This window comes from Alosa alosa, chromosome 13 (assembly GCF_017589495.1).
Source record: "Alosa alosa isolate M-15738 ecotype Scorff River chromosome 13, AALO_Geno_1.1, whole genome shotgun sequence".
NCBI classification, from domain to species: domain Eukaryota; kingdom Metazoa; phylum Chordata; class Actinopteri; order Clupeiformes; family Clupeidae; genus Alosa; species Alosa alosa.
Window position 1 is genome coordinate 21863963 of NC_063201.1, and position 12296 is coordinate 21876258.

The 12296-nt window shown below is 45.5% G+C and overlaps 1 protein-coding gene across 1 annotated transcript in view; it reads right to left on the reverse strand.

Moving 5' to 3' along the window:
• znrf2b (zinc and ring finger 2b) overlaps positions 1 to 12296 on the reverse strand; it is an 88155-nt gene that overhangs the window by 39731 nt on the left and 36128 nt on the right. The window contains exon 2 of the mRNA XM_048260353.1: positions 3301 to 3396. Within this exon, the coding sequence (XP_048116310.1) occupies positions 3301 to 3396 (96 nt within the window). The remainder of the gene's footprint in view (positions 1 to 3300; positions 3397 to 12296) is intronic.

The window sequence follows — 12296 nt, forward strand, 5'->3', positions numbered from 1 at the left end:
TAGTTTACTAACGGCAAATGGACTGCATTTATATAGAACTTTTCCATTCCTCTGAGCACTCACACTTTACAAACTCACACACTGGTGGTGTAGGCGCCAGAGTGCCAACTCGTACTTCAGGAGCACTTTTGGGGGGTCATAAAACATAATGACTAGTAGTCAACCCAACCCAATTTAAACCCAGACACAGTCTTTACGGAATCTGTCAAGCAGCCTCTCAAAGATCAGTCTCTGGCTACAAGTACAAGTAAATGTGCTTAGGCTTTCCTATCAGTATAAGTATATTAAGTATATTTAAGTATAAGTACCAAGTATAGGCTAAACCTTTATGTATACTTATCAGTATAAGCCAAGTATAAATCAATTGAGTGTATCTCTGATCAGTACACAACAAGTAAGCTATACATATGCTTAATTCAAAATAAGTAGACCAACAGTACACTTTCATGAACTTCTTTTTGCTAAGGGCTGTCCTCTCTGATACAGACAGAGGTCATGCCTCTTTTCAAATGACATTTATCGTCTCTCAATCTGGCGCCATAAACCTCAACCTATTTTCTTATGCACACCATGTGTTTCATTTCTTGTCATGACTGCACCTCATATTTAAGTGACATTATGTGAAATGAGTCATATCTTGAGCACCGCAGAAAGCTCTGTTGGTGTGTGTGTGTGTGTGTGTGTGTGTGTGTGTGTGTGTGTGTGTTGAGGCCACAGAATTAGCTAATTTCCCCTGGAGGCCAGCAAAGGAAATTACACACGCCTTTCAGACTGATAAGACAACCCTTAATAAAAGTGACGTGTGCCACGACTTTGTGGGGGAAAGGTCTGAATGGAAAGAGAGAAAGAGGAGAGATGGGCAACAAGAGAGAGAGAGAGAGAGAGAGAGAGAGAGGGAGAGAGAGAGAGAGAGATGGGCAGAGAGAGAGAGAGAGAGAGATGGGGCAGAGAGAGAGAGAGAGAGAGAGGGAGAGAGGGAGAGGGAGAGAGTCAGATAGGAAGAAGGGAAGAAAGGGGAGAAAAGCACAGCCATAGTTACAGAAAGAGATAGAAAGAAATGTGAGAAATGATATGCAGGTCTCACAATCCAATGTGCATGCTGTTGAGAGCAGGACACACTCTGTCCAGTATGAGGTAGGGGTCCAGCTGAGGACTCTGTCCAGTATGAGGTAGGGGTCCAGCTACAGTAAGGACTCTGTCCAGTATGAGGTAGGGGTACAGCTACAGTAAGGACTCTGTCCAGTATGAGGTAGGGGTCCAGCTACAGTAAGGACTCTGTCCAGAATGAGGTAGGGGTCCAGCTAAGGACTCTGTCCAGTATGAGGTAGGGCTCCAGCTACAGTAAGGACTCTGTCCAGTATGAGGTAGGGGTCCAGCTAAGGACTCTGTCCAGTATGAGGTAGGGGTCCAGGTGAGGACTCTGTCCAGTATGAGGTAGGGGTCAAAGCAAGGACTGATAATAACTGGGAATGACTGTTATCTAACAGCACAGTGGGATGCTTGAATTCAGACAGTGAGGTTGTGCAGTCACCGCCCCCAACATACACACACACACACACACACACACACACACACACAGACACACACACAAGACACAAAGACACACACAAGCAAAAGAGCAAAAAGAGAGTAAAAAACAGCCTTGTTTGTACTGGTGCAGGGTCTGTTATTGAGCATTCATTTCAAGGCAGTAAATACACTTGGAGACATTAACGGTGATCCCATTCACAAATACCGACCGCTGCTGAGATAAAGGGAAAAAAGGAGGTGCTTTCATATCTGTCCAAATCATCGCTGGCCTTCAGTAAACACCTCACAGCCAGACACACACACACACGCACACACACACACACACACACACACACACACACACACACACGCACACGCACACGCACACGCACACGCACACGCACACACACACGACACACAAACACACACACACACAGGCTCACAGCATGACTGGGCACATTCCCTGGCTCGTCTGATGCGGCAGGGGAGAGCGAGGTGTGTTTGTGGAGACTGGCGGAGCCTGAAAGCATGACAAAGTGTTGTAACAACAGCCCCGATTAGGACATTAACAGCCCAACAGCACAGAGAGATGGGCAGAGAGAGAGAGAGAGAGAGAGAGAGAGAGATGGAGAGAGAGAGAGAGAGAGAGAGAGAAAGAGAGACAGGAGAGAGAGAGAGATGGGCAGAGAGAGAGAGAGAGACAGGAGAGAGAGAGAGAGAGAGAGAGAGATGGGCAGAGAGAGAGAGAGAGTGAGACAGGAGAGAGAGAGAGAGAGAGAGAGAGAGAGAGAGTGAGACAGGAGAGAGAGGGATATATTTATAAAGAGAGCAGGATAAAGAGACTCCCTGAGACAGACTGGAGCCACATGGTAGAGAGATGCAGAAAGAGGAAAGAGTGCAAGAGAGAAAGGGAGAGAGAGGTGCAACACTCGTTTATTTAACTATTACCCCACCAAAAGACATCAAGCCTTAACACATCTACCCAACAACATTTACACAATTCCATTAACAAAAACAAAAAGAAAGACAGAAGAGAGAAATGCTCAACCTCATCCCTCTCATACTGCAAAAAAACACATGGAGGGAGAGAGTGGGGAGGCAGACAGGAAGAGATCAAGATGGAGGGGGAGAGGGGAAAGAGGGAGAGACAATGAAAGAAAGAGAGGAGAGAGTCTTGTGATAGGAGGTCACTCTCAGGTTGTACATCACCCAGCTTTCAGGATGGCAGAGGGAGAGACCTTAACCTCTGAGGTTGAGGTGAAGGAACAGATGTAGAGAGGGAGAGAGAGAGAGAGAGAGAGAGAAAGAGAGGAGAGGGGATGTAGAGAGGGATAAAGAGGGATGAGAGGAAGGCTGAGAGACAGGTGGAGGAGACAGAAGAGACAAGGACTGTGGAGGGAGAGAGAGAAAGAGAAAGAGAAAGAGAGAGAGAATCCCGTGTTTTGGCTGAGGCAGCCTGCTGATGTTAATTAGCTATCAAAGGCATGTCTGAGAACGCTCCAAGGAAACAGCTGTGTTGGCAACTCAATAGAATAGAATACAGCTGTCAAAAAACCAGGGCAAGCCTGATGTACAACAGCTCACAGACCCGCCAGCTCACTCAAAATGAAACACATGCGTGTGGACAAAGTCATCTATTCTTCAACCCATTCCACTGCTATGCAAATCCAGACGCATTCATTGAGTCCTCCCACTGGCTAGATAATATACATGTGTGTGTGTGGACATAATCAAGGAGTGTTAGAAAGGAGGGCAGATCACACACCACCAGGATAAAACACTTGTCCTTACCATTGTAGGTGACCCTGGGCTTGGTCAGACACATGACCAGGTGCAGGTCCATCTCGTCTGAAGAGACAAACTTGGAGCACACGGGGCACTTGAAGCCTGCAGAGAAAGAGAGAGAGAAACAAACATGCAAGTTAGCAAAAGAGTGGATCCACCACGCTTCTGCAGCATTACATCTGGTGCATCAGACGAAGAGCCGACCGTGTAGATATACTAAAAGTAAAAATTCAGATGTAGTAAAAGCTATAAACTTTAATTAAGGTGCACAAAAGGGACTAACGTTTCGATGCTTCATGCATCTTCCTCAGAGTCCATGCAAGTTAGCACTTTAGAACTGGGACCACCACACAGACAACACGCTGTCAAACCCCGGTGTCATCTAGCAGGTTGCTTCCCTCAACACCATATCATCATTTTTCATTGTCAGAATGTGCGACCATTGACCCAAGCTGTCAAGGTGAAATATCCCCTTCCATTCCTGCACGTCTGTCAACTTTCAATTTTAAAACAAGTTTGTAGCGATGTATGACCGACAATAAATGACTAGATAGACCAAGGAAAGATCTGCATATCTGCAATGTTCCATTTATTCTAAGAGGTGATGCTTCCACATCATCAGTAAGGAATAGGTCTTTATTATGACCGCTGCGCAGCGAAGCGGCGGTCATATAGGTTTAGTCAGATTTTTTTTTTTTTTTTTTTTTTCGCATGTCCAAATTTCCGTCAAGGATTCCCGGGACACTGAAAGACCGGGGTACACGAAACTTGGTGGGCATGTAACCCCACATGGATAGCATGGAACCATCGTTTTTCGTTTTGATCTGTATCCCCCCCACTGTACTGGACCCCCCCGAAAGGAGGGTAGGGCAGACACAGTTTTCTGTGAATATCTTGAGAACCGTAGGGCCTAGGATGACCAATTTTTTCCGTATGTTTGCCTCCAGGGGTCATGTTAACCCATTCCATGTGCACACATGTGCATAAACAGACACGCACACACATACATTCACAGTAATCATACGTATGACACATACTCACACAGTAGACATATGTACGCATGCATGCACATGAACAAACACACATACGCAGGTAAACACACAAGCACGCACACACACACACACACACACACACACACACACCCACACACATAAACATAAACATGTACACGCACACATGCACACAATTCAAGAATTTCTCAGAATTATGAACAGGCAAGATGGGGGTGGGGTTGTAAAAATGAATTTTACATGTGAAATCTATGAACTAATCATGTTTTGGTACTTGTTGTCTAGCAGATACCAGTGAGAATTGAGTGTGGATAATGCAATTTAGTGAGACAGTTAGAATCATTTAGGCCTTTCAGCTTGATTTATTTTTGTGGAAAAAATGTGCTGGACTGGGCGGCGGTCATAATTTGTACTGCTCGGCGGTACATCTAGTTAGGAATAGGTCTTTATTGTCATTGTCACAGGTACAACGGAATTTAAAGTGCTCTCCAGTCAGTGCATCATTCATTGAGCCTATACAAATATAATTTAAGTGCTAGTGTTCCTTAATTGACGTCTTAAAAGTGATGCATGAGAGAACAGGACATCTCATTTCTCATATCTGTCTCCCCTTCATTCCTCCATCCTCCTTACATGCCTTCCTTGTTTCCTTCACAACATTAATTAGAAGGAGGGGCTAGGACAGCAGGAAGGAAGGAAGGATGGGCAAATAGAGAAATTAGATGCACCCAGGGACTCCGGAACCCTGGCACTGTTCACCTTTAACCTTTGACCTCTCTTATCATATTTTAATTAAGCACACAGGCCCATAGCTATGGCAAAGGCCACTTGGGCCTACCTCATTTGGGGGACTGGCACTTTTTACAGGACATTACAACACTGCTGCATAATCATGCCATCTCCAGCCGACAATTCAATATATGAATTATTGAAAAGGTTAAATCTGCGGTGGCCCCCAATTACAGTGGAAGGCAGGGGGCCACAGAGTGGGGAGTCCTTACAGGCGGCAGAGGGAGACTGTTTTTTTCACTGAGAATGAGTCAGGAATGAGTCGGGTTGAATGGTTAACCAGCCAATAGACACGCAAACACACATGGACAGATGCACGCACGTCGCACGCACACGCACACACACATCTGTTTTTGGTAGACATACATTTGATAATATCACCATGCCAAGAAAGAGGAAGTATACGTATATAAGTATATATACTCTTTTGATCCTGTGAGAGAAGGAGGAAGCCAATAAAAAAGATGGTGCTATCTTTCACCTGCTGTTATCTTATGAAGGATTATGCAGAATGAGTGTTTGTACCCCACCCTGCTGGTGGTCGGTGAATGTCCTTGTGGGCGGACAGGAGCTTGTGCTGCTCAGGGCTGGACTGGACTCAGCAGAATAATGTGTCCAGGAAGTGATCTGCACCAAAGTTAATTCTGCTGTGAAAAGGCTACCTGCAACCCCTCAAGCAGCAGCAGACACATGCAGGACTGAGGATGTGATGACTGGAAGTGTGTGTGTGTGTGTGTGTTTGTGCATCTTCATCCAAATGTAGTGTGTGTGTGTGTGTGTGTGTGTGTGTGTGTGTGTGTGTGTGTGTGTGTGTGTGTGTGTGTGTGTGTGTGTGTGTGTGTGTCTGCATGTTTCAGATTGTGTGTGACCTCTGCGAGGACGTCTTAATCACTCACACTCACACACCTGACAGGCAGCTCTCACCCTGCTCCTGGGAACATCTGTATCAGAGGAGACCTCCGTCCATCTCTGTCTGTCTCTCTACCGAGACCCTGAGAGGGCTCCATCACGGACTCCTCCAGGGCCACTGTGACTTAGACTGATGACTGTGTGCACACCACGGGTCACAGTGACCAGGAGACAGGCACCAGCCAACACATGCAAGTCCATACTGCCTGATGGACCAATTCACGCACATTACATACAGTAACATGTATGTCACTTAGCAGCCTATTTTCTTGGAAAACTACCCACTTTACGCCGTTGACAATCGACTGTTTAGTAAACGTTTAACCCTGTGACCTGCTGAGCCATTTAAGGGAGCATGGAGTCTGCATGCATGGTCTCTGCTGAGAGTCCTGATGGCTCCTATCGGAGCAAACATGCACCATCATGATTCCTCCTAATGAGCTCCATTTAGGAAGTGCAGTCTGCTAACCAGAGATAACCAAAGCATTTAGAATGGGATGCTGAGGTAATGAGGGGATGGAGGGGGAGAGAGAGAGAGAGGGAGAGGGAAAACTTTAAGGAAATGATTAGAAGAGTCTACACCATATCTCTATCTGAGAGCATGTAAGTGTGTGTGTCTGTGTGTGTGTGTGTGTGAGCTCTCTTGTCCAGTCACTCGGGGGGAGTGGATAGTCTTTCATCTTTATTCACAAAAATGTGTCATTAAAATTCATGATGGTGACTCACTTACAGACTGTGCATGCTGCACACACAGATCAGTGATGCCTACATCCCATTCAAGCCCATCAGGCTTTGTGTGTGTGTGTGTGTGTGTGTTTGTGTGTGTGTGTTTGAGTGTGTGTGTGTGCATATTGAAGAGACAGGCTCAGAGCAGAGCTTTCCCACAGCATTGAGGCACTGCTACATCACTCTAGCTTAACGTTACACACTCACAACTGACTCTACACACTCACTAAACTAACACATCATTCATCTTTTCGTTCAGTTAACCATACACATGATCACTAAAATAACTCATGATGACTCGAATTATTAAAGATAATAATAATAATAATTATTAATAATAATAATTCAAGATGATGATGATGATGATGGCAGTGGTGGTGGCTACAGCCCATTAGTCTAGTCCAAACCCGTTGTCTGTATGGAGGATCTGACCTCCAAGGACACTGCCAGATCACATTGGCTCTCAGCGCACTCATCCACTCGCCCCAGTTCAGTCTCTGGACTGACCATCACACACATCTGCGGGCACCTGTGGCCCATAACACACACACACACACACACACACACACACACACACACACACACACACACACACACACACACACCCACACACAAACACACACACACACACAGCTGGTAGGAGTTGTGTTGGGATCGGTGAGTGGGTGATGATGCTGTGGCACATTAACAGCTCATTTAGATGACCAGAAATACCCAAAGCATTGTAGCAGCTTTCATCACCTTACACGAGGAGACAGTCTGGCCTTCAAGGCAGAGTCCACTGTATGAGGGGTGACGTGGGGATGTCAAGGAGAACTCAGTCAGGCTTCATCTCATGTCACTGGGTGCATTTCAACCAGCAGTGTCTTGCTTTGTCTTAAGGCTCAACATCTGGTGGTCAAGTAGGATAACTCACATGCAGTGTTCCTAAAGCAACTAAGTGTATAGGGAAAGTATCTTCAATCGTTACGATGACAGAGTGTGTGTCTGTCCAGACAAAGGTCGCCAGTCATACAGCTGAAACTAGACAACTCTCTGTCTGCTTGTCTTCCATTCCAGGCCCAGTGTTGAACGGCGGCTGTGCTGTTGTGTGTGTGTGTGTGTGTGTGTGTGTGTGTGTGTGTGTGTGTGTGTGTGTGTGTGTGTGTGTGTGTGTGTGTGTGTGTGTGTGTATGTGTGTGTGTACTTGTGTTGAACGTGGCTGTGCTGTTGTGCTGAGGAGTACAGCTCTCGAGGTGTTTACTGTAAACTGGGCGGGTCAGGTGCTGAAGCGGCAGGTGGCAGTGGTGCGGTGCGGTGCAGTCGGCTCTCTAAATGGGGCTCTGACTGTCCACACAATTTCCACATGACTGAGGGGTCTGTTTCAGCGCCAACACACTTCCCCTGCAGCCACACACAGGCCATGCAGGAACATTTGCAAAGATAAATATGAGGAAGCAGAGAGAGGGAGAGAGAAAGAGAGAAAAAGAGAGAGAGAAAGAGAGAGAGGCTTAACACACCTTTATTAAAACAATATCAAGTGTTTAAAAAAAAAAAAACAAGTGTTTTAGTACAGCCTCAAATAAAACCATACATAGAGCTCATATAAGTGTTTCATCACACAGCAACCCTCCCAGAGAGAGAGAGAGGATTACATATACTGTAAACTATTAAGGATGTCTGGATCATATCCTGGAGAGTCGGGAATTATGTAACTGCTAGAAAAGTAAGCAAAAAGGAAAAGAGAGAAACAGTGTGTTTTGTTTTTGTCACATTGGTAAAGTGTTTTGTTTTTGTGTTCCATTAACAGCTGTTTTCATGCGTGCATGAAGCTTAGAAGCTTCCAGTGTCCCTTGTGAAGATATTGCTCAATTTATGTTTCGCAATAGTTGTTCTTTCATTAGATCGGATCGGACCGGATCGGATCATAATCTGATCGGATTTAAAAAAGGACAAAATGGTAAAATCGCACCATCATCTGCTGGTTTGAACGTATTGAGAAACAGACATCAAACCTTTAATTTCCAAATGGAGAGACATCTAGAGATGGATAGTCTATCAACTCTATCAGTCTATCAACAAAGAATCATAGCCACACACACACACACACACACACACACACACACACACACACACACACACGACACACACACACACACACACACACACACACACACACACACACACACACACACACACACACACACACACACACACACACACACACACACACACACACACACACTCATGCACACATTTCAACACACTCCCTGGCAGTCAGACAAAGGCAGAAGGTTATGCTGTGCTCCTCCTTGGTCTCCTCTTTCTCCCCCCTGTAAAAACAATCATCTCCAGCGCAGGACCTCTGCGGCCAAAGAATGCAGATCCTCCGAAAAAATGTCAGCACCCCCTGGAGGGAGCGAGGTGTTGGCACTGCATGACCACTGTTTGGCTGGAAACACAGATAAAAGTCCATCTATTCACACACTTGTGTGTGTGTGAGAGAGACAGAGAGAGAGAGAGAGAGAGAGAAACAAAACACACAGACTCATACACACACACACACACACACAAGTATACATACACATATGTGTGCACACACACACACACACACACACACACACACACACACACACACACACACACTGCTTTGGAACTTTGGTAATATGAGTGACTTTGTCATGCCAATAAAGCATTTTGAATTTGAATTTGAAAGAGAGAGACAGAGAGATAAGAGAGTGAGAGAGTGTGTGTATGCGTATGTTTGTGTGTGTGTGTGTGTGTATGTGTATGTGTGTGTGTTTGTGTGTGTGTGTGTGTGTGTGTGTGTGTGTGTGCACATCTGTCTTTAGTGCAAAGGACTACCTAGTCATGAGAGCGAGCATTGCTCTGGCCTATTATTCTAGGGTATACTGGCCCTCATGCTATCCACTGTTAGGACACAATGTGCTGGCCTGACCACTCCCTGAGAGACTACAAAAGACAGCTCAAAGACAACTCAATCAATGGACACAGAACTGTTATCTATACACTTCGCAACAACTGGGATGTTGACATTCAAAAACAAAAACAGGGATGACATCACTGCATAACAGGATGTCATTTCTTTACCAGACACAACTTAAGGAGGAAATCAAAGCTGATTCATCATGAGAGATAAGGGCAAGCAGCAGCACACAAACCAGTTATTTCCACACGGCAACATCCTGTGTCAAACAGCATCACACTCACACACACACACACACACACACACACAGACACACACACACACACACACACGCATGCATGTACCCCTGAATCAAGAAGGATGGGGCCTCGTTAGGGTCTGAAGTGTGCAGTGCAACAGGCGTTTGGCCTTCCTTCCCCCCAGGGGCGGCCTGCTGTCTCTCCACTAATGAATATGGATGACCGCAAAAGGCCATGAATCCACTACTGCTTTAAACAGAGAGACAGAGAGAGAGAGAGAGAGAGAGAGAGAGAGAGAGAGAGAGAGAGAGAGAGACACGGTAAAAAGCAAGGCTTCTATGAAAACAGGCAGAGCGGGAGCCAAGGGAGATGACCAAAAAACGGAGTCCAATTTGTCATCTGGGATACAGCAATCACAGAGGCCCCCACTACAGAGGGAGAAGTAAAGCAAGTCCTACAGACGGAGACCATCCATCCACTTCACAGACAAAAGACTACCTTCTGAAGCACAGCTTTGATTAGAAGATGAGAATAAGTAGCTTCTAGTAGAACTTTGTATAAGTGGAACTCAGAGGGTAAAACATGAGTGTGTCCTTGAGTGTCTTGAAAAGGGTTATACAAATTAAATGTATCACTGGGTAGCACTAGCATTCATTCAGAAAACCCTCGTGCATCAGCAGGATCAGACAAGAAAGCTGTGGGAGAACCAATTATTCACACTGGCGTGACAGAACCAATTCAGGCTTGAACATATTTATTCCCATTGTGAACAAATGGAAGAATAAGCAATTGAAATGAAACTACCAGTAGTCCACAGACCCTTGTCTCGTCACACAATATTAACCAAGGTGGATTCTGCAAACTGCATTCTGAGCCAGATCAGGATGGTCATTTAGGAGGACCAAGATATGGTAAACCTCTGCCTTGTATAAAAATAAACCAAAGTACATCAAACCTTTTTAAGTCATGTGAGCAGACATACAGATAGACAGACAGACAGATGGACCTGATTACAATTTGACAAGTTGCCTCTGGGCCTCATGCCTTTTATTGGGAAGCTACACGCTAGTCCACCGTACAGACACAAACAAACAAACAAACAAACTCATTTCCTGTGTCTCATCTGTCACATCCATCTCTTCTTGCAGTGACAAGGCAATATAATTTCCAGTTTCTGTGAAAAAAAAGACCCAATCTCGTTTCCATTCTGATAACCATTTATGTGTGTGTGTGTGTGTGTGTGTGTGTGTGTGTGTGTGTGTGTGTGTGTGTGTGTGTGTGTGTGTGTGTGTGCAGCTTATCTGCCATAGACTTACTGACTAAACTAGATATTCTTAAGAATTAGCATAAACGTTCCACACCAAATATAAAAATCTAGTATTTGTTTTACCTGCTCTGCCATCTTGTTCCTGTACGAGACACAGCAGGGGATGGGACCCCATGGGGGCAAGGCACCCCACAGAGGCAGGGCAGTTTCCGATAGGGTGCAAGCGGCTGAAGGACTTTAGATGGACTTCAGATGGACTTCAGATGCGTGACGTTCTGAGGAATTTAGAAGCGTGCTAGACACTGACACTCCAGTGGTGCCTCTTCACAACATACAATAACGTCTGAGCAAAAACAAAGCGAAAATCAATATCCCTGCAGTCCCAAAGCTGGCGCTGAGAAGTGTCTGTGCTATTCTCCTGGGGCAGTGTTGATGGCCAAATTGTAGCCAAACGTTTTCTGGAATCTCTACAATGTTGCGGCCACCACAGTCACACGCAACCAGGTTTTTTCCACTTGGCCAGCACCTGCTCTCACCTGCGTCACTGTGTGGTGGCTGTGAGGGAAGAACCGAGAGGTTTCAAATAAAAACAGACACACACACACACACCCACACCCCCCACCCACCCACCCATACACACACACACACACACACACACACACACACACACTTTTCACCTAGAGGTACTTGTCCGGCTCACTCCGTCGGATCAATTACTAAAATCAAATTCCATACTTTTCCAGGTTTTCCATACTGCGTAGGAACCCTGGAACACACACACACACACACACACACACACACACACACACACACACACACACACACACAGACACAGACACAGACACAGACACATACACACACACACACACACACACACACACACACACACACACACACACACAATCCATTAATGCTAAAGCTTTGACTGTAAATGCCTGTGACATTTAGTATGGTTGACATTCATGTAGGATTTGCAGGAAATGGCCGCAAAATGACCATTTTGTTTCTCCTACTGGCATTCCTGATGAAGTTAGCATTTTATGTGTGCATAAAACACTAGCAGACAGAAACTTTGCAGAGACAGCCCATATGCTGGAGAGATTGAATAAAAGCTCAGTCAGCCGTATGTAACCGAA